Source organism: Dendrobates tinctorius, unplaced genomic scaffold (assembly GCF_039654945.1).
Source record: "Dendrobates tinctorius isolate UK_male_01 unplaced genomic scaffold, ASM3965494v1 ptg000022l, whole genome shotgun sequence".
Classification (NCBI taxonomy): domain Eukaryota; kingdom Metazoa; phylum Chordata; class Amphibia; order Anura; family Dendrobatidae; genus Dendrobates; species Dendrobates tinctorius.
In genome coordinates, this window is record NW_027361690.1 from 41297971 (window position 1) to 41325317 (window position 27347).

General features: G+C 41.5%; 1 protein-coding gene across 2 annotated transcripts in view; it reads left to right on the forward strand.

Annotated features, from left to right (window-relative positions):
• Window positions 1–27347, forward strand: part of MAN2A2 (mannosidase alpha class 2A member 2) — a 243957-nt gene that overhangs the window by 90120 nt on the left and 126490 nt on the right. For both annotated transcript variants that reach the window (XM_073568628.1, XM_073568627.1), the window contains exons 2-4: window positions 1886–2040; window positions 4639–4896; window positions 6175–6319. In XM_073568628.1, coding sequence (XP_073424729.1) covers window positions 1909–2040; window positions 4639–4896; window positions 6175–6319 — 535 coding nt within the window. In that variant the 5' untranslated portion in view covers window positions 1886–1908. The remainder of the gene's footprint in view (window positions 1–1885; window positions 2041–4638; window positions 4897–6174; window positions 6320–27347) is intronic.

A 27347-nucleotide genomic window follows, 5' to 3' on the forward strand; every position in this document is an offset into this window, starting at 1 on the left:
GAGGCGTCTGTAATTTACATCATAGGTAGACCTCAACTATGGGAGACAAACTGAGAAAAAAAAATCCAGAAAATCACATTGTCTGTTTTTTTTTTCATTTTATTTGCATATTATGGTGGAAAATAAGTATTTGGTCAGAAACAAAATTTCATCTCAATACTTTGTGATATATCCTTTGTTGGCAATGACAGAGGTCAAACGTTTTCTGTAAGTCTTCACAAGGTTGCCACACACTGTTGTTGGTATGTTGGCCCATTCCTCCATGCAGATCTCCTCTAGAGCAGTGATGTTTTTGGCTTTTCGCTTGGCAACACGGACTTTCAACTCCCTCCAAAGGTTTTCTATAGGGTTGAGATCTGGAGACTGGCTAGGCCACTCCAGGACCTTGAAATGCTTCTTACGAAGCCACTCCTTCGTTGCCCTGGCGGTGTGCTTTGGATCATTGTCATGTTGAAAGACCCAGCCACGTTTCATCTTCAATGCCCTTGCTGATGGAAGGAGGTTTGCACTCAAAATCTCACGATACATGGCCCCATTCATTCTTTCATGTACCCGGATCAGTCGTCCTGGCCCCTTTGCAGAGAAACAGCCCCAAAGCATGATGTTTCCACCACCATGCTTTACAGTAGGTATGGTGTTTGATGGATGCAACTCAGTATTCTTTTTCCTCCAAACACGACAAGTTGTGTTTCTACCAAACAGTTCCAGTTTGGTTTCATCAGACCATAGGACATTCTCCCAAAACTCCTCTGGATCATCCAAATGCTCTCTAGCAAACTTCAGACAGGCCCGGACATGTACAGGCTTAAGCAGTGGGACACGTCTGGCACTGCAGGATCTGAGTCCATGGTGGCGTAGTGTGTTACTTATGGTAGGCCTTGTTACATTGGTCCCAGCTCTCTGCAGTTCATTCACTAGGTCCCCCCGCGTGGTTCTGGGATTTTTGCTCACCGTTCTTGTGATCATTCTGACCCCACGGGGTGGGATTTTGCGTGGAGCACCAGATCGAGGGAGATTATCAGTGGTCTTGTATGTCTTCCATTTTCTAATTATTGCTCCCACAGTTGATTTCTTCACTCCAAGCTGGTTGGCTATTGCAGATTCAGTCTTCCCAGCCTGGTGCAGGGCTACAATTTTGTTTCTGGTGTCCTTTGACAGCTCTTTGGTCTTCACCATAGTGGAGTTTGGAGTCAGACTGTTTGAGGGTGTGCACAGGTGTCTTTTTATACTGATAACAAGTTTAAACAGGTGCCATTACTACAGGTAATGAGTGGAGGAAAGAGGAGACTCTTAAAGAAGAAGTTACAGGTCTGTGAGAGCCAGAAATCTTGATTGCTTGTTTCTGACCAAATACTTATTTTCCACCTTAATATGCAAATAAAATGAAAAAAAAACAGACAATGTGATTTTCTGGATTTTTTTTTTCTCAGTTTGTCTCCCATAGTTGAGGTCTACCTATGATGTAAATTACAGATGCCTCTCATCTTTTTAAGTGGTGGAGCTTGCACTATTGCTGACTGACTAAATACTTTTTTGCCCCACTGTAAGCAAGTTGATAAATGGTTTGAGGTGCATAATTTTCTGACCAGTTCTCTTTAGGCCATCTGCCCATGTAAATTTAAAATATATAGAATTAAAAATATATTTAAAATATGAATTTAAAGTATATCAACTACAATTTAGAAGAAATGTAAAATATATTGGAGAACTTATATGTTTTTGGATGAGTTTATTTTTTTATAGAATTTAATTATATAATCCTACATTGGTTGTCTTTTTGGAATGCTGAATGAAAAAAAAAAATGTACGATATACGTACAAATCTTCGGCAAAATATTATATAAATCAGATCTCTAAGGATGTGGTTTGTGTGATCTTCTTCCAGGTCTGTTCTTACAGCTCCCAGGGATGAAACTGAAGAAGCAGGTGACTGTGTGTGGAGCGGCCATCTTTTGTGTGGCCGTCTTCTCTTTATATCTTATGCTGGACAAAGTGCAACACGACCCTCCCAGGAGACAGAACGGAGGCAACTTTCCCAGGGTATGAGAAAATCCCAATCAATGTTTAACCATTAAGCGCTGCCACGTAGAGACATGGAGGACTGTGCACAAAGAACTGAAGGTCATTTGCTTATTAAACCTTCCAAGGGATTTTATTTCAACATCCATAGAAAACACGGTTATATCTCCCATGTATATACACTGTGGTATATACCTAGAAAACATTTACAAGGTGGCATTGAATCCTGAGTTCAATAAAATTTTCTTCTGTCCTAAGTAACTCTGTAACTTTCCAGACAGGCTTTACCATGATACATTTATGACCTTCAGTTTTTACTTACTGTCTAATCTCCATATTTCACTTTTATGGAGCAGTGACACATTTTCTGCTGTGATGTATTCAGTGTGCTTGCTTAATGCCTTTTTTCCCATACACCTCTGCACGACCTCTTTTTCCTTGCTCTTTGCTGGATGAGGAAGAACATATCATGCCATAAAACACCTGATTTCACAGATCTTAAAAGATGAATTAATGTTATCTATCTATCTATCCCATATCTATTATCTATCTATCTATCCCATATCTATCTATCCCATATCTATCTATCTATCCCATATCTATCTATCTTACTGTCTGCCTATTTGTCCATTTGTGTTATCTGTCAGTTTGTTTAACTGACTGTCTTTGTATCTGTCTGCCTATCTGTATTTGTGTTTTTTTAATCTTTTTATTTATATTTGTTCATTTTTGCATCTATGTTTCTATCTCTCTGTTGTCTGTCTTCTTGTGTATGTATATATCTATCTAGTTACTCTATCTGTGAGATTTTTGCAGATACTTGGTAAGAAATTTGTCAAATAAGACTAGCTTCAGGGTATATGCACACGTTGCTGATTCGTCTGCGGATTTTTCCGCGCGGAATCCACAGGTCAAAATGCCCGCGTTTTACCTGCGGATTTAGTGCGGATTTCGCCTGCGTTTTTACACCTGCGGATTCCTATAATGGAATGGCTGTAAAAACGCTGCTGAATCCGCACAAAGAATTGACATGCTGCGGAAAATAAACCTCTGCGTTTCCCCGCGGAATTTTCCGCAGCATGTGCACAGTGGTTTTTGTTTTCCATAGGATAACATGGTACTGTACATCCCTTGGAAAACTGCTGCGGATCCACAGGACCAAATCCGCTGCAGATCCGCAGACAAATCCGCAAAATGTGCACATACCCTTACACTGCCAGTCTGACTGACAACAATGCGATCGCAAAACCGCACTCTTTAAATGATCATTACTACTAATGATGGTGAATGAGATCGTACGTTGACTTACGGGTCGCAGTGTGACCACATTCATTAGTTGTATATTAGCGGTGTTATGTTGCAGCATTGACACCTAGCCCTAGCAATAATCATTCATAAGCTACATGAGAAAACAATCTGGATTACTGTAGATGTTATTATAATATATATTTAATATGATAATATTTTTAATATTCAGTGATAGACCAAAAGCAGATGAAAGCCTTCGATGTAGGTTACTCCAGTAGCCAATTTGACCATTGACTGCTTTCGCACAAGTGTAGTAAATTCAGGCTTTTATACCTCTAATATGGCCAAAATCTTATTTTGACCATTGGTCTCTAAGTACTCATACAAACAGTGTTAAGGGGATCCCCATGATGCTGTTTGTGTGGCCCTTTAGTAGATGATGCCTTATAGGAAACAGCTGTAAACGTTCTGTACTGGTAGCATATATTGGCTACTGGGCTCCTAGAATGTGACCAGCTCTACTTTTATACTAAAATCTACCACATCCACATAAGACCGAAGAATCAGGCCAGGAATATGAATGCTTAGTTCACACAATGGGGCACCTTTGTAAAAGCATTGGTACTGTACATGTAGTGCACCTAGAAAAGCCCCCTGACACGAGTTACTAGATCAATAGAGGCAACCTATGTTTTATAGGTAAAAATCTGTCTACCACTGATACAGCTACATTAGGGTCACATTGACTTGGCATCTTAGTTTCTCAGTCAAATTTATGTGAACAGCCTGCTGGATAAAAATGTAGCATAGTTAGGATATTTGTGCCTTCAGCTAACCTGCATTGTCTATTGGTGTCTAGGCTGCTGCTCCGTTCCTCTCCCATGGTTTACACTGGATTTCTGCTTGTTCATGCAGAAATTCTAACTTACAGACAAGTTAAAGTGGCTCTCTGGGATATATGGTTGATAGCATGGCCTCACCTAGTATAGCCATCTTGTGTGATTGGTGGAGGTTCTACCTAAGGACCCTGCCTGTCTACAGTAAAAATACAGATGCATAGCGGAGAATGTCTCTCTGCTCAGTGCTGCAGTGAAGAAAATGCTGTGCTTCTGAAACTGCCGTGGCTGACTCATTTTGCTGACTTGTAGGGGTGCCGGATGTTGGATTGTCCCCAATCACACTTTGATGACCCCTCCCCGTTTTCAATACCATTTGCTTTTCAATATTTCATTAAATAAGCTTCAGTAAGGTATTACTTGTAGACTTTAAGGAGACAGGGACAGGGTTTTTTTACGTAATGCAAAAAAAAAACAAAACACATTTTCCAGCAATTCAGTATGTACATCAAAACAATCACTTTTTTCACCACAGAGTCAGATTTCCGTCCTACAGAATCGAATCGAGCAGCTTGAGCAACTTTTGGAGGAGAACCATGAAATCATCAGTCACATTAAAGATTCTGTCTTGGAGTTGACAGCGAATGCGGATGGACAGCCCCTCCTGCTGCCGTACCACACGTCTAATGGCACCTGGGTAATTCCGCCAGACCCACGACCCAGCTTCTACTCGATTTCCCCCCAAGACTGCCAATTTGCTGTGGGTCAAAAAGGGCAGAAGGCCGATTTACAGGTAAAGCTAGAACTATAGGTTTCTGGGTTTGTTCTCCCCTATTGTGTTGCCTTTCAGCAGAGGTATATATCATGAGCGCTGTAATGTACACCAGTGTACAGGCACACAGCAACACATTGTGGCAAGTAACGTCATTTACCAAAAGTACTGTGCTCCTCTCTATCAGTAAGGGTAGCAAACTATACTTTCCTATACAGTCAAAGAAAAGGCTTTTTTGGCACATTTTGAGAAAGATTGATTTATAAAAACTAATTTGGTAACTTTCTACATTTAATTTGTTCTTCGAATTAATGAATTTTGCCAGGTGCCATATATAGTAGTTTTGCAGAGCTGATACTTTTGTGAATATGGTATATGGGTGGTACAGTGTGTAACCTTCTCACAGATTAAGGGCCCGTGCAGGCGAGTGTATATATCGCACGTGTGCTATCCGATTTTTGGTTGAACAGCACACGGACCTCACACTGACCCCGCGGACCGCACACTGACCCCGCGGACCGCACACTGACCCCACGGACCGCACACTGACCCCACGGACCGCGCACTGACCCCACGGACCGCACACTGACCCCACGGACCGCACACTGACCCATGTTATTCAATAGAGCTGTTTAGATGAACAATATGTTTCTCAGTCCCACTGTCCGTGAGAAAAAACTGCAGCAATGCACTCCTTTCATCTGAGTCGATGAGACTCATCCATTAAAGTGTAAGCGTGCGTGAAGAAAAAAATCGGTCCCACACGGACCATTCATTTTTTATTTTTTTTATTTTTTTTTAAGTGTAGATTTTTATTATAAACCCAGAAAACTGTATTTGATCATGGCCATTTTTAATGTAGTTGTATGAAAACCGTTCACACACAGACGTCACACGGACGTAAAAAACAGACACATGATGATATTTTTAACAAAATGTAAACATTAATTCTTTCCTATTTTTTAATTGATGAAAAACAATTTTTTTGATGGCACCTACCCTTTAACTCGTTTTTTTTCTTTTTTTTTTTTTAGCAAGTGGCAGATCCTCTTCAATATAAAACCTTTTTTTTTTTACAAAGCCAAGCGTTTCTCAGAACAATGAAGAGAAAACACAAACTTGCCACTTCACTCGTCAGCTTATGTTCAATGGTGGATAAACATTTTATTAAAGGAACTGTCTAACATGTGACATATGACATTCTATGGAGTTATTTGCTATATGGAAGCTTTTGTGTTTTTTCCTGACGTTCTTGCTAATGGACTTTTCACATACTGGATTTCACTGCTTGTGTTTCAGATGCTGGATATCTACACACAGTTGCCTTTTGATAATGTTGACGGAGGAGTGTGGAAACAAGGGTTTGACATTACCTATGACCCAGCAGAATGGGAATCGGAACCTCTACAGGTCTTCGTCGTGCCTCATTCACACAATGATCCTGGTAAGAGACGAGATAAGATTTCTACCTATGTATGGGCTGCATTATTCTGCAGACAGGTTTCAGTGTGCTGGTGGGTTTGGGTAAATTGGGGTTTTTTTTTAGATGTTTTGATGCCATAAGCTTTGAGACATATAGTCAAGGGGAATGTAGATTAACCCATAATTCTCCAGAACCTTAACAAAGGGCCATTTTTGATTTGTTGCTGAGCAACTTGGAGTATGTCAGGAATGATCAGATTTCTGACACAGCTGAAGCAAGAATTTCTTTTCGGTTCTTCCAGCGCATTGTTGCGAGCACTGACTGAATTGATGTGGCATTTTGTTTTATGAATTTATGTGGCAAATATTCTAATTGGTGTTATTGCATATATAGAGAATACTGCTGAATTGTTCCTTAAGTCAGTGTACTTCAGCTCCAGGCTGTGCGGCCTTTCCACAGTTACAGAACTGTCAGCTCTATACATACACAGGTAGAAAAGTAGAAGAGAAGGACTGTCACTAGATTACAATGCAGAACGACCATGCATGCGGCTCTCTGTGACAAGCTGACTGACAACTCCTCTGGGCATTGCGACGGCTGCTATTGCAGGTTGTCATTTATTAAGCCTAGATAACATGTAAATTGCAAAGCATAGCTACAAATGACACTAAAGAGACTTCAGGGACTTATTTTTAGGAGATGTAAATCCTTGTTTTTATCTTTCTGTCACTAAATTTTCCAGTAAATTACATATTATTTTTCCTGCACATTTTGAAATTGGAAACAGCATTACTGACTTTTGGTGTTTTATTGGTGAGCAGTAAGTTAGTTTGGTGCAAATACTTTCATGTACGAAGCCATAAATTAGTGGGTAATACTTGTTAAAGGGAACCTATCAGCAGGATTGTGCACAGTAACCTACAGGTCGTCGCCATTATACTGATTAATATGATACCTGGGTTGATGAAATCCGTCTTGTGGTTGTTGTTTAATCTTTCTTTTCAGTTTTGAGTTAATGATATGCTCGTACTCCGGGGCGGCCTGTGGGGGGTCTGCATGATTAGGTATTCATAATGCAGACTGCGAAAAGGGGAGAGTGGAGAACCACTGATAGACGACCACAGATCCGATATAAAAGAATATATATATATCTTTATTAGGACAAATAAACAGATCCTGGACAAAACAGTGCTCGGTAGTGCATTAAAATAACCCACGCACCATGGGAAACATAGCAGACCTCCCTAAAGAATTTAGATAATATAGTCCAAAATGGACACTATAATCTCCTCACATGAATAGATGTACAGTATTATCATAACATCTTCAATATTACTATTGAACATACCAGCCCTAATAACATATTATACAAATATACATGGCCAATAGATATATGTAAATGAATATATATGTATATATATATAGACACTGTATGAAAATATGATGTAACCTAAACATATTATCAGAGAGCCGCTATAATAATAGACAGAGGGTGTCACTATAAACATGCACCACCAAATGGTTATACAAATACCTCATTATGACTAATATTTCTATCAAAAGGGCCTTACCTGGCCCAAAGAGGAGATGAAGTGACAACAGATCATACAACTAACGTCTCACTATGCGAGGAAAAATCTCAAAACCTCTATCCTCTATAACCACTGGTCAGTAGTTGCTGCTCTCTAATCCAAAAACGCATACAGCGAAAGGAGCGGTAATTGTTACCAGCAAAGGGCGGTAGTGAGGAGTCCCAGGGGGGTCTGCGCGTATACCCCGACGCGCGTTTCGAAGGTCGTCCTTCGTCAGGGGGCGTGAACTACAGCAGAGCCAGGGAGCTAAAAAGGCCGTGACCGGAAATGAGGCGGCGTGGACCGGGAAATGACGCATCCGTCGTCATGACGACCAGGGACGCGAAGCGGCGCCGGCGTCAGCCAGTATGCACCCCGGCGTCATGGACGCCACGGCAACACACCGGTTAGAGACGCCAGAAGCCGCGTCGCGGCCCCAGACCATGACGCGCATGCGTGCGGGTCAGAACATCCTCCTTAATCGGTCACATAATACTTAGATGTGAACAGTACCAAAATACAATAATCGCAACGCATAAACCCCATTACTCACATGGAACACAGACAAGACCCTTGCATATTAATTAACAATATGGAATCTAAGAGCATAACTACTAAGTATGTCGTAAAAGATAACAATGTATGGATTAAGCCATATACATTTAGAGCATTGTAGCACAAGTATAGATTTCAACAATAATATAATAACAACACTGCTGTGCCCTATACACATAATATTATGTTACATATATATCTCCAGGCCCATTGGCTCGTACAGAACTCTTGATACCACATTAGTCTAAAAAATTGTTTACTAACAAATTTCTCTACAGGTTGTATATAATACATAATAAATAATGCAAGATTAATAACTGTGTCTGGCAAGTATATAGCTTTCATAGGTCCGGTTGTTCACCCAATATGGCTCCATGGTATACAGTCCTGATATAATGGTATGCGATATCCTGCGACTGTATTTGACAAACGCCTAGATCTCGTGGTTCACGTAAGGATGCTCTTCAACTATGACTCAATGCTGTACTCCAATATAATATACACGTGGCCTAGAGTATAGAATGTATAATAGAAAAATAATGAATAAAAATCAATAAAAACAACAAATTAAAAACAACCACGCACGCGTGGAAAATTACATGCACTCAACGGTACAGCCAGAAGGTGATCATAGAAATTATGTAAAGTTTAAGCATTCGTTTAGCCCATTAGGCTGGACCGTATTTAAGGTCCATATCCATCTTGCCTCAATTTGAGCCAACCGTTGTGATAATCTACCTCCCCTGATACCAGGATCCAATGAGTCAATCCCTCTAACTCTGAAGGTCCTACCATCACACTGGTGATATAGTTTAAAGTGCTTAGGTATAGTCTTAAGCACAGATATATCATTTTCGCTTGCCGCAGCTTGTATGCCTAGAACGTGCTCCCTGACCCTAACTTTCAACTGACGTGTGGTCAATCCCACATAGATCAGGGAGCACGGACAGGTGGCATAATATATCACATATTTTGATAGGCAGGTAATCCTCTTTAGTATTTTAAATACTTTAGAACCAGATGAATCCGTGAACGTCTCACTTCGATCGATATTAATACAGGCCACACATTGTCCACAAGAGAAACACCCATATCGTTGGGCACTACCACTCAAGAATGTCAATGGTGGATTAGTCTCATAGTGGCTCTTAATTAGGTGTCCCCGTAGGTTCTTTGCTCTTCGATACGCTATCCTAGGCTTACTTGGTAATATCTTAGCTATTATTGGATCAGCCAACAAGATGGGCCAGGACTTGTCCAATATCTTACTAACTCTATCTGATTGAGAATGAAAAGTTGTTACAAATCTTAATTGATCCGGTTTAGATATGGGGTCCTTATTCTTATACAATAAAGAATTACGCGTACTATGTTTTGCACGATTGTACGCTTTTTTAATAGATCTATGACTATAGCCCCTTTCTCTAAACCGCTGTATCAGATCATCAGCCTGTTGTTCATAGTCAATATCTGTCGAGCAAATACGCCTTAAGCGAAGGAATTGTCCTATCGGTACTGCACCAATCATGTGATTGGGGTGAGAGGAGGAGGCATGCAACAACGAGTTCGTGGAAGTTGGTTTTCTAAAAATATTTGTCTGGATCATATCCTGGCCATCCCTCTTCAAAATGACATCCAAAAATTCAATTTTGTTCTCATCATGGACAGAAGTCAGCCTGATGTTCAATGTATTGTCATTTAACTGCTGAAAAAACTTAAGGGGTCCTTTTTCCTACAGACCCAGGGGACAGCCATGGGAGCCGCCTATGCGCCCTCTTATGCAAATCTGTTCCTGGGTCTGTGGGAAAGGGACCTCTTCCAGTCAGATCTACACGCATCTATGGACCACGTCCTGTTGTGGACGCGGTACATAGATGACGTGTTATTGATCTGGCATGGTTCTAGGTGTTTGTTGGAACAGTTTTTTCAGCAGTTAAATGACAATACATTGAACATCAGGCTGACTTCTGTCCATGATGAGAACAAAATTGAATTTTTGGATGTCATTTTGAAGAGGGATGGCCAGGATATGATCCAGACAAATATTTTTTAGAAAACCAACTTCCACGAACTCGTTGTTGCATGCCTCCTCCTCTCACCCCAATCACATGATTGGTGCAGTACCGATAGGACAATTCCTTCGCTTAAGGCGTATTTGCTCGACAGATATTGACTATGAACAACAGGCTGATGATCTGATACAGCGGTTTAGAGAAAGGGGCTATAGTCATAGATCTATTAAAAAAGCGTACAATCGTGCAAAACATAGTACGCGTAATTCTTTATTGTATAAGAATAAGGACCCCATATCTAAACCGGATCAATTAAGATTTGTAACAACTTTTCATTCTCAATCAGATAGAGTTAGTAAGATATTGGACAAGTCCTGGCCCATCTTGTTGGCTGATCCAATAATAGCTAAGATATTACCAAGTAAGCCTAGGATAGCGTATCGAAGAGCAAAGAACCTACGGGGACACCTAATTAAGAGCCACTATGAGACTAATCCACCATTGACATTCTTGAGTGGTAGTGCCCAACGATATGGGTGTTTCTCTTGTGGACAATGTGTGGCCTGTATTAATATCGATCGAAGTGAGACGTTCACGGATTCATCTGGTTCTAAAGTATTTAAAATACTAAAGAGGATTACCTGCCTATCAAAATATGTGATATATTATGCCACCTGTCCGTGCTCCCTGATCTATGTGGGATTGACCACACGTCAGTTGAAAGTTAGGGTCAGGGAGCACGTTCTAGGCATACAAGCTGCGGCAAGCGAAAATGATATATCTGTGCTTAAGACTATACCTAAGCACTTTAAACTATATCACCAGTGTGATGGTAGGACCTTCAGAGTTAGAGGGATTGACTCATTGGATCCTGGTATCAGGGGAGGTAGATTATCACAACGGTTGGCTCAAATTGAGGCAAGATGGATATGGACCTTAAATACGGTCCAGCCTAATGGGCTAAACGAATGCTTAAACTTTACATCATTTCTATGATCACCTTCTGGCTGTACCGTTGAGTGCATGTAATTTTCCACTCGTGCGTGGTTGTTTTTAATTTGTTGTTTTTATTGATTTTTATTCATTATTTTTCTATTATACATTCTATACTCTAGGCCACGTGTATATTATATTGGAGTACAGCATTGAGTCATAGTTGAAGAGCATCCTTACGTGAACCACGAGATCTAGGCGTTTGTCAAATACAGTCGCAGGATATCGCATACCATTATATCAGGACTGTATACCATGGAGCCATATTGGGTGAACAACCGGACCTATGAAAGCTATATACTTGCCAGACACAGTTATTAATCTTGCATTATTTATTATGTATTATATACAACCTGTAGAGAAATTTGTTAGTAAACAATTTTTTAGACTAATGTGGTATCAAGAGTTCTGTACGAGCCAATGGGCCTGGAGATATATATGTAACATAATATTATGTGTATAGGGCACAGCAGTGTTGTTATTATATTATTGTTGAAATCTATACTTGTGCTACAATGCTCTAAATGTATATGGCTTAATCCATACATTGTTATCTTTTACGACATACTTAGTAGTTATGCTCTTAGATTCCATATTGTTAATTAATATGCAAGGATCTTGTCTGTGTTCCATGTGAGTAATGGGGTTTATGCGTTGCGATAATTGTATTTTGGTACTGTTCACATCTAAGTATTATGTGGCCGATTAAGGAGGATGTTCTGACCCGCACGCATGCGCGTCATGGTCTGGGGCCGCGACGCGGCTTCTGGCGTCTCTAACCGGTGTGTTGCCGTGGCGTCCATGACGCCGGGGCGCACACTGGCTGACGCCGGCGCCGCTTCGCGTCCCTGGTTGTCATGACGACGGATGCGTCATTTCCGGTCCACGCCGCCTCATTTACGGTCACGGCCTTTTTAGCTCCCTGGCTCTGCTGTAGTTCACGCCCCCTGACGAAGGACGAGCTTCCAAAACGCGCGTCGGGGTATACGCGCAGACCCCCCTGGGACTCCTCACTACCGCCCTTTGCTGGTAACAATTACCGCTCCTTTCGCTGTATGCGTTTTTGGATTAGAGAGCAGCAACTACTGACCAGTGGTTATAGAGGATAGAGGTTTTGAGATTTTTCCTCAACTTTTCTAATTTTTCCTCGCATAGTGAGACGTTAGTTGTATGATCTGTTGTCACTTCATCTCCTCTTTGGGCCAGGTAAGGCCCTTTTGATAGAAATATTAGTCATAATGAGGTATTTGTATAACCATTTGGTGGTGCATGTTTATAGTGACACCCTCTGTCTATTATTATAGCGGCTCTCTGATAATATGTTTAGGTTACATCATATTTTCATACAGTGTCTATATATATATACATATATATTCATTTACATATATCTATTGGCCATGTATATTTGTATAATATGTTATTAGGGCTGGTATGTTCAATAGTAATATTGAAGATGTTATGATAATACTGTACATCTATTCATGTGAGGAGATTATAGTGTCCATTTTGGACTATATTATCTAAATTCTTTAGGGAGGTCTGCTATGTTTCCCATGGTGCGTGGGTTATTTTAATGCACTACCGAGCACTGTTTTGTCCAGGATCTGTTTATTTGTCCTAATAAAGATATATATATTCTTTTATATCGGATCTGTGGTCGTCTATCAGTGGTTCTCCACTCTCCTCTTTTCATAGTTGTCTTTAGCGACTGATCTACAGTATATTTAGGTCTTACACAGCAGAGGAGGCATCTAGGTGTAATTTATTATGCCAGGAATATGTCCTCCTGGTCTGATTGTGTTTATGAGTATTCTGTTTTATATAATGCAGACTGCGGACAGGTCACTGATCCCTCACTGACCTGCCCCCTAGTTAACATTATAAATATTATATATACATACTGAAAAAAACAAAAAACTTCTGCAGGCAGGAACCAGCCGTGGCACCAGTGCTGCAGCATAATCACATATGTAATGTGCATATAATTTTTATGGTTGAGGTTATCCTGATAATCCAAAAAAAAATCCATTTGAAAATAGCTACTAATGCGCAGACGGCGCCATCTTGCTAGAGAAGAAAAAAAATTTCCTCCTCCAAGATGGCGCCGTAGGAACTTGCACAATAGCAGCTATTAGATCACCTCTATATACACCGATAGCTGCTACTGTGCTGGTGCAGTGGGCGCCATTATCAAATGGATTTTTATTTTTTTATTTTAGAATACCAGGATAACTTGAAACATATTAATTATACACACAGTACACATGCGATTATGCTGCAGCACAGGTGCCACGGCTGGTGGCAGTGACCTGTCAGAAACCATACACATGAATACCTAATCAGAGCACCACATAAAGACCCCCCACAGGCCACCCCGGAGCACAAGCATATCATTACCTCAAAACTGAAAATAAAGATAACAACCACAAGACGGATTTCATCACCATGGTATCATTTTAATCAGTATAACGGCGCCGACCTGACACTGTCTGTAGGTTACTGTGCACAATCCTGCTGACAGGTTCCCTTTAACAGAGGGAACCTCTCAGCTTGTTGGCCAAGAGAGATCATGTAACATCCTCTGTTAAGTAAAGGTGCCATGTAGTCTGCCAGGTGATCGTCCTCTTCAATTCAGGGGTGAGTTGTTTTCCATCTTAGTGTACACTAACTAATGATTCCCTAACTAGGTCACAGTTTGTGATAAGGCAGTTTTGTTATTATGGCAGTTCTTCCTTAAAGATTTTTTGGAGAGGAAGAGAAGGTCCTATCTGAAAGGAAATGTGGTACCTTATATTATTGACAAGAAAATGCTTTCCTTTTGTCAGAGGATGCCTAAAGCCCCCTATACACTGTTAATTTAATAACTGTCGGAAAGTCATTCAGCCTGAAGCTATATTGCCTGACTCTACTGTGCACTGGAGCGCTCAGATGTTCTCTATTAGAGAGCCGCTGCTATATTCCTCTAAGAGCGGCTTATCTCTTAGAGAACAAATGGATTGATAGACCAAAATCGGACATGACAAATCATAATCTTCCCTGACAATCATTTGTCAGGAACTCCCTTATACATTACACTGTTTGTCGAACCTGTCGATATTGATGGGTTGGCCAATGTCAGTTTAATGTGTTTGTGCGTCTTTAAAGGGGTTATCTCAATTTAGGAAATTAACTCCTAAGGATAACTTCCCGATCTCTATGGGTCTGACCACTTGCCCCCCCATTGATCCAGTAACCAGGCGTTCTGAATAACTCATGTGAATAGATTGGTGGTTCATTATGCACATATCCTCTCAATTCATTGTTAACGGGGGTGTCGAAAACCAGCCGAGTGCAGCACTCGGCTTTCTGTGGCAATCCCATTAAGAATGAATGGAGTGTGTGCGCACTTGATTGAACACTGCTACATTCACATAGTCTCTTCGTGGTTCTTGGAAGCAGTGGGGGCCCAGCGGTTGGACCCTAAGTGACCATGAAGTTATATCTTATCCAGTGTATAAGGGATATCTTGTAGACTTGAGACAACCTGTTTAAGATATGCACTGAAAATTTCAAAGAAGAGAAGCACTGAGAAAAAATAGCAGCTAGATGTGATTTCTTTAAAAGCCTGCTGGCATTCTCCATAGTATAAGATGAATAATACATGTAATGAAGGATGTCAATAATGACTGAAACTAGGGCTGGGCAAGCCCAGCTATGCGTAGACTAAGGTTCAGACACTAAAAGTTACAGGGAACGTGAAGTTTACGTTAACAACCTTAGCTGTTAATCGAAGACTTCCAGTGTTTATTACCATTAATAAACCTGTTGCCTATAATGGACAGGATTTGTTGTGTGTGCAATGAAACCATCAACACTTCTTCAAGACATAATAAATGTAGAATCATTCCTACTCGGGCTGTCTGGTCTGGAAAAGAGTAAAATTTTTAAATATCCCACTAAGCAAGTTTAAGTTAAGAAAGGGAAATCCTTTAGGCCTCTTTCAGAAATCCATTGCTCTTGTACGAGTGTTATCCATGGTTTTCATGGATAGCACTTGTACCTGTGATAGTCTATAGGTCCATTCACGTGTCCGTGGTTTTTCACGGACAGAGTAGTCCGTGGAGGCATGTCAGATTTTGATCCTAGCTTTGGATTAAAATTGTCAATGCAAGTCTATGTTTTTTTTTTAAAAAAAAACAAAACACTGACTGTTACGTAGGATCCTAGAATAATAGAATGTTAGAGTTGGAAGGGACCTCAAGGGTCATCGTGCGCAGAATTCACTAAACCACCTCAGACAGGTGTCTGTCCAGCCTGTTTGAAGACTTCCATTGAAGTAGAACTCGCCACCTCTCCTGAAGGAAAACTCATCACCTCTCAAGGAGAGGTGGAGAAACTTCTTTTCTTTTTTCTCCGCGTACGAGAAAAACTGACACTCTGATCAAACTCTGACCAAAATAATTGGTCTGCTTTTCTTGTGTGTGAGAAAAATTGATGTCTTTAGTGGCTTTGAAACATTTCTCATTTTGGCCGATCTGGCATTATTACTAAATGACCAGACCAGATTATTTTTAGTGTCCATTTAGAGATTCTATTATCTGCTAACAGTGGTTTAATTAATGATTTTAATAGACTGTTACAAATAGGGCAGTGGAGTCGGTAAAGCAAACTTTTGACTCCCTCTCTGAATCTTCCTACTTTTTCAACTTCATCATACAGTTAAGGCCAGAAATATTTGGACAGTGACTGAATCTTTGTGACACTGTGTTAGATTTAAAATGAAACAGCTGAGAAGCAATTGAAGTGTAGACTTTCAGGTTTATTTAAAGGGTTTCAACAAAAATATCCTGTGAAATGTTTAGGAATTGCAGCCATTTTTATACAAAACCTCCTCATTTCAGGAGCTCAAAGGTAATTGAACAAATTAACTTTTATCAAAAATAAAATGTTCATTTTTAATACTTTGTAGAGAATCCTTTGCAGGAAATGAGTGCCTGAAGTCTGTAAACCATGGAAGTTACCAAACACTGGGTTTCGTCCTTTGTGACGCTTTGCCAGCCATTCACTGCAGCCAACTTCAGTGACATACTGCTCGATGGGGTTGAGATCTGGTGATTGACTCAAATATTGCAGAATATTCCACTTCTTTGCCTTAAAAAAAACACCTGGCTTGCTTTCGCAGTATGTTTTGGGCATTATCCATCTGTACTGTGAAGCGTCGTCCAATCAAGCTTGCTGCATTTGGTTGAATCTGAGCAGAAGGTATCACCCTGTATCCTTTGAAATTTGTCTTCAGTCATCACATCATCAATAAACACTAGTGACCCAGTGTCACTGGAAGCCATGCATGCCCATGCCATCACACTGCCTCCATCATGATTTACAGAGGATGTAGTGTGCTTTGGATCATTAGCCATCATTAGCGGTGTCCATCTGGAGGCACGTTTGCCCCTCTCCTATATACTGACAAGCTCATTACCTTAGAGAGATCATTCTCCTCAATGCCTAAAGCACCATCGTCCTTTCTGATAGATGCCTATAAGCTCTCCACAATCTATATACCACACGTAACTGAAGAAGGTCACATTGACCGAAACGTCTTTTTTCGTGTACTACAATAAACCGCCTTACAAATACCTTTAAGTTGAGTGCTAGGTTAATATTTGTTGCTTTAACGGTTTGGGAACCTAACCTTAGCACCATCTTGAGTTGTGCTCACGGTGTTCTTTCTGAACAACAGAAGTAACACACCTCAGCTAGTGATTGGCTGAACTATAATTTCCTGTCGAAAGTGACCAGGAAGTGTAAATATCAGTAGGGACCCCAGAAACATAGGAATGGGTGTGGTGGGGAAATTGGTGAGAGAAGTACTCATTTTGCTTTTCTTTTTTATGCCATTCTGATGCTTATTTTTTGTAATGATTTGGCTGGACTACCCCTTTAATTGGTGTTACTTATAAAAGTTGAGTTAAGATTAAAATAATCATTACACAAATGACACCTACTTATCACTTATGTTCAGGGACTCGAAACTCCTGTGAAACTGACTTGTGTCCTGTGAAACAGAAAATAGGGCAGTGCTGTCATGTGGTATAAAAAGATTGAAGCTTTTTTTAATCTCTTTTTCATAACCTTATATCTTGACAGTTCAGTTGCTGTTAGATGAAATGTGAAGTCAGGCAGAATCATCAGAGCATGAAAAGTAAATATATATCTGAATAAAAATCATTCAAAAATATTATTTGACAGGAAAAACAGTAAAATGAGTAAAGCGTCACACAAAATTTTACATTCAGTGATTTTGCTCCTCCAGTGACTTTTTACTAACAGGTTGCTAGATTGTCTCATGACCAACTGGAAACTAGCAATCATGTAACATATATTAGGTGACCTCTATGACATGTAGAGATGTTAGGGTACCGGGGTATAGGCCTATAAGCTAGCAAAGTGTGACAATGGTGGGTGTGTACCCACTGGGCAACTGGCCGTGCTTACCCTGGGGTGGCGTAACTAAGTGACTACCTGATCTTCATTATAGCCTGCGATGATGAGGATAGACTTGGGCCATTAGGATAGTTACCAGGTGCCACTCGAGGCCAGTCCACAGACGTGCAGCAGCTGACCTGTGAGTCAAAGGCACAAAATGAAGCACAGAGGGCGAAGACATAGACATGGTTACAAAGTCTTAGGTCAGGGCGAGCCGCATAATTTCAAAATACAAATCCGGGGTCAGCAGTGAAGAGATCAGACAGAATGAGTAAACAAGCTGGGCCAAAACTATAAAGCAACTTGACAGGGAACTAGTATTGGACTGCAACTAGAACCTAAGCGCTGGGAAGGTGGGGAGGGAGGAACTGCCTCGTATATCAACTGCTGGCAAGGAATAGTCAAAGGAAGCAAAACTCCGCAGGACACAGTAGTTTTAAATTCCTTCAGAGTCTGGCTGTGCCTCCATATAGCAGGGTGGAGACTCCCGCAATAGGAGGATGTTGCAGTGCTGAGAGTTTGCACAAAGCAGCTCAGCGAGATGGTCTGACAATGGGGGGAGCAGAGTTTTGTGAGTAGGACTGTGATTACCAATCTTGTACGTCACCAAGGCATTGAGGCCACACAATCTGCTCACAGTAGCATAAGCAACATGCAGCCTGGTGTCGTGTTGAAAAACATTTCCTGGGAAATGACCGTACCACTACTTCCTTCACCAAATGAATGTAACATTGAGCTAGCATACCATACCATACATTATACCACCCCACACCATAATCCTGAGTGTAGGACCAATGTGACATTCCCTCATATAGTCTTCTTCATGACTGCATGCTCTCAAAGGCTACCATGGTGCAGAAAGCATAGTGACTTAGTGGTTAGCACTGTTGCTTTGCAAAACTGGGGTCCTGGGTTCTAATCTCACCAAGGATAGCATCTGCAAGGAGTTTGTATGTTTTCCCCATTTTTGTGTTTGCTTCCTCGTGGTACTCTGGTCTCCTTCTACACTCCAAAGACTTACTGATAGGAAATTCAGATTGTAAGCCCCAGTGGGGACAACGATGCTGATGTCTGTAAAGCGCTGTGGAATTAATGGAGCTATATAAGTGAGTAAAAATAAATACATAAATCTTTTGAGCAATGAACCCCACTTTTGTCCTGAATGCAATGATAGCCGGAGATTGGCTTCGAAATGTCGTGGCAAAGCTATGAAAAGGCCTTTAAGAGGGAACATCACACAATCCTACTTACAGGATTATAGTGTGTAGTGGCATAATGTACAGTAGCCGGACCCCTCTAGTCTTCATTCCAAGTACATTAACTGCTTGACGTGAAATTGATTTGATTGTGGAACCAGTGGTACAGCCATTTCTCATTAATTCCCATTGGCTGTTTTACAAAACAATCACGCCAGTCAGCATGTTGCTTTTGCTGTGAGCGGCCTACGTGGCCGAAACCGGCAGTGTCTCTGGACTTGTCTCCCATGGAGCACATCTGGGACATCATTGACCAGAAATTACAAAGGGAGAAGGCAGAAGTGGATCTTGTTCATTTGCATGGCCAAGTGCATTTATTGTGGCAGAAAATCCAACAACCATTAATAACCTCATTGATAGCAGCCAAGGCGTATAAGTGTGTGAATTTGTCCATCCCGTGATTTCCAGAATTACTTGTCTTTTCCATCTTGGTGTTGCAATTTCAATGTTGAGGAACGTATAATCAGAAGAGATTGCCTCACTCACCACTATGAGGCAATGATGAATTTTCTAGTGCTGTCAATTGCTCTTTGAAGGCACATTAAACCTTCACATCTTGGCAGAATACAGAGACAAGCTGTCAAATAAAAAATATATATAACCATAAAATTAAAAGTAACACAGTAATCCCACGTGCACCTTTGGTAAAGACTAAACATTCTCAAAGAGATCAGCTAATCTGCCTACATTTACTTGTGAACATGTACTGTGAATGAATTTATAAATCTTGTTCTATGAAGTGTGTCCAGTCCATTGAGATTCGTTATGTTGGATCAAGCTTAAGGCTTTGTGCACACGTTGCGGATTCTGCTGCGTTTCCGCAGCGGTTTTGGCCCTGTGGAAATGCAGCAGTTCCGCAGACATGGTACAGTACCATGTTATCCAATGGCATTTCAAAACCGCTGTGCTCACGCTGCAGTTTTTTCTGCGCGGTTTTGCTGCGGTTTACAAACCGCAGCATGTCAATTGTTTGGGCGGATTCCGCAGCGGTTTCACACCTTTAACATAGTAGAGGTGTGAAACCGCAGGTCACTTTACCTGCAGTTTTACCTGCGGATCCACGCGGAAAAAGCCGCAGGTGAATCTGCAGCGTGTGCACATAGCCTAAGTGTGGCGCCCCCAGGAGTATGGTTGCCACAGTGGCTTTGCCTTCCTCCAGGGGAGGGTAATGCCAGGCTTGGAGGCAATGATGGGTCTCTTTCGCAGTCAATCCATACATGCAACACAGTTCCACTCCAGGCCAGCAGGGGGAACTCTGAACCGGGATTAAGGGGAGGAGTGCTCCTGAGGGCCAGGAGGAAGGGGTAGTCAGTTAGTCTGCGGAGGGTGAAGTGTGCAGACGTGGAGAGAGAAGCTGGAGGTTGAGCTGGGAAAGGAGAGCTCCCTCACAGTGAGCGCATGAACTGGGGCCTGGTCTCCACGGTTGTACGGATAATAACGGTCCTACAACAGATACCAGAGGAGTAGGAGGCTGTAAATGCCCTACTCTCATCTAATACTTGAGGCACAACAGCAGCTTGGATAGTGAGCCAGGACTCAAGAGCGAGGAGTCCCCGAGAAAGGCTACAGCTGTCTGCAGTGCAAGTAAGGTTCTTGGGAACATCTGACAGGAGGAACTTCAGTGTAACTCAGTACTTGGAGTACTCCATTCAAATAAGCGCTAGGGAAGGATACTGCACAGCCCGTCTGCGGAGAGAGAATCCCTGAATTGCTTCCAGGCTAGCCTGCTCTGTTACCATCTGTAATCAGGACCCTGGACTGCAGTTATCAATTAAAGGTACAGAAATTGCATCCCGCTGTGTCTTGTCTGCTTCCTACCCTTACGGCACTGCTACATCCCCGTGCCAACCACCTCTACACTGCCCTGGGACTATAGCTTCACCTGTGGGGAGCTTTTACATCCTTGCTGCACCCTACCATCAGTCCCAGTGGATCTGCATGCAGCGTAGGCTTAACACCACCCTTGCCGAGCACCACAGGTGGCGTCACAAACTATTCCATTCCATTAACTACATTCCCCCATTACTTGGGTGCCCAGGGCCACGGACCAGGTCACCGCTGCTGTGACACATTCCCCTGACACCGGCCCGGTACCGAGTATCCCACAGCCCTGGGAGGGCGACCCATAAGTCTTATGCAAGCGCGCCTTACACACACGTGCACATACACACATGCTTCCACATTCATTCCCAGTACAGATGTGGTTGTACGGTCAGGTAATGGTCAGGGAAATCCTGTCCTGAAGATAGTTGTAACTTCTCAAAGGTAGGACACGCATCTATAAGATGGTAATGCTGTGGATATGCCATAAATGTCTAATGCCAGAATACAATGTTATTGATGAATGGAGTCTGTCACCGCATAAGAACTAAATAACCCCTGTAAGGTGGCTGTCAGACACCTATTGGTTGGGAGATAAACTTGGAGTAATGCTTTAGTGTATATAGGACTAAAAGGGGTTAATTTACCATGAGGGATTGATGGTGAACAGCTGATGAGTTGGGAGAGAAGGCTTCTGACCATATCTCCACCCCTTGGTGTGGTTCACTTTGTAAATTGAGAGCTGTTTGTCTCGCACATGACTGTGTATATGGAGGTGTGCAGATCTCCTGGACTGATTGCCTTTTGCTAAAGGACTAAGAAGCAGGACTCTAAGCCAGGCAGGCTAACCAGCGCTATTGTATGGACTTGTTGCTTTATTTTTTTTTTATTTATGTTGGACAAGGGCTGTATTTGAGTTTCTTGTGATGTGATTTATGAGAAGTGAAATAAACCAGCTGGACTTTAAATAGAAACGGTTCCTGTGATGCCTCAGATCGCTACCAAGTGAGTAGCATTGTTACACCCCTTTATGACTAATGGCAGATATATAGCACGTCATGAGCGGTTGTCATATCCTGCATCATGACAGGCTATGCTTGTCATGACTTTAAATTGTCACAGCGTGTAAACAGAGTGACAGCTGAGCGACACAGGATGAGGTGCGGGGATCATCTGTCACTGCACTCAGAGGGCTGAGATCTGTCAGTTAATCTGGCTGACCAATCACAGCATGATCGCGCAGGAGGTGCTGAAATATCTGCAACCCTCGCACGATCACCGCAGTAGCTCGGCGCTGCTAGTGACCGAGCTCCTGCTTTGACAGTCGGGGACGGTGCCTGCATTCAGAGCGATCACAACATTTAGGAGGGAGGGGCTCCATCGGCCTTCAGATCGGCATCGCGGAGGCTCGACTGTTGCCCTAGTGACCCGGAGTCCTAAGGACTACCCCCATGTCACCAAGCCACAGAAAACTTATTAGACCATGCTGAAAACATGGCATAAAAAGCTTCTGTACAGGTATAATGCATTGCAATGCTAGTACATTGCAACGCATTATACCTGCTATCAATGTGAAAAAAAAAATATATATATATATATTTAGATGCAAGAAAATCGCATCCTCGCATTGCACACGGATGACATTCGGATCACTGTTCAGGGAACATTTCTGCGATTCTCGTCCGTAGAAAATGGACCAAATTTTTATACGTTAAGTGTGACTCCAGCCTAAAAGTGTCACACTAGTTAACCCTTTCAGTGAATGCCGTAAAAAAAAGCTTGAAAACTATGCTTTTTCATCATGCTGCTGGAAAAAAAGTGGAATAAAATGTGATCAAAAAGAAAAATGGTATCTCTGAAAACCTCATCTTGTCCCGCAAAAATTCAAATTGCCATACAGCTCCATCAGCGGAAAAATTAAAAAGCTATAGCTCTCGCACTATAGCGATGCAAAAATAATATATTTTTTTTATATAAAAGTTTTTATTGTGTAAAAGCGGCAAATCCTAAAAATGACATAAATGTGATATCGCTGTAATCGTACTGACCTGAAGAATAAAGTTGCTTTATCAATATTGCCACATTCAAAATGGCATAAACCACGCTCCCCCCAAAAAAATCCTGAATTGCTGGTTTTTGTTCATTCTGCTTCCCAAAGATAATCATAGAAAGCGATCAAGTAATGTTATGTGCCTGAAAATGGTAAAAAACAAAAAAAAACCTCAACTTGTCCTACAAAAACAAGCCCTGAAATGACTGTAGAAATATGGGAAAAATTATAGCTCTCAAAATATGGTGATGCAAAAACTACTTTTTGCAAAAAAAAAAAAAGCGTCTTTTAGTGTGTGACAGCAGCCAAACATAAAAAAAACTATATACATCTGGTATCGCTGTAATCGCACCGACCCGAAGAATAAAGTCGTTAATCATTTACACCGCATGAGGAACAGCGTAAAAAATAAAACCAATTCCTGACCTGCTACTTTTCACAAATAAACATAAGTCATATCAATCAAATTTTACCACTGTCATGAAGAACAATATGTCATGAGAAAACAAACTCGGGATCAATGGGATGTGTTGAAGCGTTCCAGAATTATTATCGCATAAAGTGAGAGTGGTCAGATTTAAACCCTTAACCCCTTTCCTACGTTAGATGTACTATTCTGTCCATGTGACCTGGGACCTAAGTCCCAAGGACGGAATAGTACGTCTTGCGCGATCAGCTGCGCCCGGATCCAATATGGCGGCGGGGACCTTCGAGGGCCTGCAGGGAGCCAGCTTCCTCATGCCTGCAAAGCGCCGGCATGAGGAAGCCTCCAGCACTGCCTGTGACAGATCGCTGATCTGTCACAGCGATCTGTGATGTGACAGATGCAAAAAAAAAAAAAAAAAGTGTAAAAATAATTTAAAAAATTGCTAAATAAATAAAAAAAAAAATATTCCCTAGTAAATTCATTTTTTGAAAAGAAAAAAAAACAATAAAAGTACACATATTTGGTATCGCCGCGTCCGTAACGACCCGCCCTATAAAACTGTCCCACTAGTTAACCCCTTTATTGAACCCCTTAAAAAATAAAAAACGAAGCAAAAAAATATAAAGCTTTATCATCATACCACCGAACAAAAAGTGCAATAATGCGCTATCAAAAAGACGGATATAAATAACCATGGTACCGCTGATAACGTCATCTTGTCCCGCAAAAAACGAGCCACCACACAGCGTCATCAGTGAAAAAATAAAAAAAGTTATAGCTCGCAGAATAAAGCGATGCAAAAATAATTATTTTTTTATATAAAATTGTTTTCATTGCATAACAGTGCCGAAACATAAAAAAAGATAAATGAGGTATTGCTGTAACCGTACTGACCCGAAGAATAAAACCGCTTTATCAATTTTACCGCGCACGGAACGGTGTAAACGCACCCCCCCCAAAAGGAATTCATGAAACGCTGGTTTTTGTTCATTCTGCGACCCAAAAATCGGAATAAAAAAGCGATAAAAAAATGTCACGTGCCCGAAAATGGTACCAGTAAAAACGTCAACTCGTCCCGCAAAAAAATAAGACCTCACATGGGTCAAAATATGGAAAAATTATAGCTCTCAGAATGTGGTGATGCATAAACTATTTTTACAATAAAAAGCGTCTTTTAGCGTGTGACAGCTGCCAAACATAAAAACCGCCATAAATAGTAAATCAAACCCCCCGTTATCACCCCCTTAGTTAGGGAAAAATTATAAAATAAAAAAAAATGTATTTATTTCCATTTTCCCATTAGGGCTAGAGTTAGGGTTAGGGGTGTGTTGGGGTTAGGATTGGAGTTAGAATTGGGGGGTTTCCACTGTTTTGGCACATCAGGTGCTTTCCAAACGCGACATGGTGTCCGATCTCAATTCCAGCCAAAAAAGTCAAATGGCGCTGCTTCCCTTCCGAGCTCTGCCATGCGCCCAAATAGTGGTTTACCCCCACATATGGGATATCAGCGTACTCAGGACAAATTGCAAAAATAACTTTTGGGGTCCTGTTACTCTTGGGAAAATTGGGGGCGAAAAGCAGGGCTGTGGAGTCGGAGTCGGAGTCGGTGCTCATTTTGGTGGAGTTGGAGTCGGTATAAAATGGACCGACTCCTAAAACATATAATAAATTGGGTACAGTAGTTCAATGCAGAATGTGCTGAATATTTTTTTCATAGGAATTTGGGAAAGTTATGAAATGTCCTATAAATGACAGTTCTATTCCTGATCTAAGGCTACATTCACACACAGCGTTTTTCCTGTGTTTTTTGAGGATACGTTTTTCAGTTGCAAAAGCAGATCAGCTTTTTAAAAAACTGCATCACCTGAAAGGTTTTTGAGCTCATAGATGTTTTCAAAAGCAGATTAGAAATCTGCTCTGTCTATCCATATCATATCTGTACCAAAAAGAATGAAAGCCGGATAGCAAACAGACTAACACTCCTTTTTTTTTTTTTTTTTTAGCACCAGTCAGGTACACCTCATAGCTGCCCAAAAGGACGCCCAGGACAGTCAACAACACATCAACATCAATCGATAGTTGGAATAAATAGACTACATTCATCACCACATCTTCTTAAGGTGCAGGCTTTATTTTCAAGTGTAGGGGTGTGCAGTATGAGGTTCTGCAGCAGCTGAGGTGTGTTCTGCGGAACAGTATGAGGTTCTGCCCCCCCTCCTCTAGGTTTGATCCTGGCTACGCCCATAGTGTGAATGTAGCCTGAGGATCTAGGCTTTATCTTAGCCGAGATAAGTCATAGTGTGTGTGTGTGTGTGTGTGTGTGTGTGTGTGTATATATATACACACACACACACACACTGGCTATATAAAATATATATATATATATATACACACAGTACCAAAAGTTTGGACACACCTTCTCATTCAAAGCGTTTTCATTATTTTCATGACTATGAAAATTGTAGATTCACTCTGAAGTCATCAAAGCTATGAATTAACACATGTGGAATTATATAATTAACAAAAAAGTGTGAAACAACTGAAAATACTGCATGTCTTATATTCTAGGTTCTTCAAAATAGCCACCTTTTGCTTTGATTTCTGCTTTGCACACTCTTGGCATTCTCTTGATGAGCTTCAAGAGGTAGTCACCAGAAATGGTTTTCACGTCACAGGTGTGCCCTGTCAGGTTTAATAAGTGGGATTTCTTGCCTTATAAATGGGGTTGGGACCATCAGTTGTGTTGTGCAGAAGTCTGGTGAATACACAGCTGATAGTCCTACTGAATAGACTGTTAGAATTTGTATTATGGCAAGAAAAAAGCAGCTGAGTAAAGAAAAACAAGTGGCCATCATTACTTTAAGAAATGAAGGTTAGTCAGTCCGAAAAATTGGGAAAACTTTGAAAGTGTCCCCAAGTGCATTGGCAAAAACCATGAAGCACTACAAAGAAACTGGCTCACATGAGGACCGCCTCAGGAAAGGAAGGCCAAGAGTCACCTCTGCTGCGGAGGATAAGTTCATCCTAGTCACCAGCCTCAGAAATCGCAGGTTAACAGCAGCTCAGATTAGAGACCAGGTCAATGCCACACAGAGTTCTAGCAGCAGACACATCTCTACAACAACTGTTAAGAGGAGACTTTGTGCAGCAGGCCTTCATGGTAAAATAGCTGCTAGGAAACCACTGCTAAGGACAGGCAACAAGCAGAAGAGACTTGTTTGGGCTAAAGACCACAAGGAATATACATTAGACCAGTGGAAATCTGTGCTTTGGTCTGATGAGTCCAAATTTGAGATCTTTGGTTCCAACCACCATGTCTTTGTGTGACGCAGCAAAGGTGAACGGATTGACTCTACATGCCTGGTTCCCACCATGAAGCATGGAGGAGGAGGTGTGATGGTGTGGGGGTGCTTTACTGGTGACACTGTTGGGGATTTATTCAAAATTGAAGGCATACTGAACCAGCATGGCTACCACAGCATCTTGCAGCGGCATGCTATTCCATCCGGTTTGTGTTTAGTTGGACCATCATTTATTTTTCAACAGGACAATGACCCCAAACACACCTCCAGGCTGTGTAAGGGCTATTTGACCAAGAAGGAGAGTGATGGAGTGCTACCCCAGATGACCTGGCCTCCACAGTCACCAGACATGAACCCAATCGAGATGGTTTGGGGTGAGCTGGACCACAGAGTGAAGGCAAAAGGGGCAACAAGTGCTAAGCATCTCTGGGAACTTCTTCAAGACTGTTGGAAGACCATTTCCAGTGACTACCTCTTGAAGCTCATCAAGAGAATGCCAAGAGTGTGCAAAGCAGTAATCAAAGCAAAAGGTGGCTACTTTGAAGAATCTAGAATATAAGACATATTTTCAGTTGTTTCACACTTTTTTGTTAACTA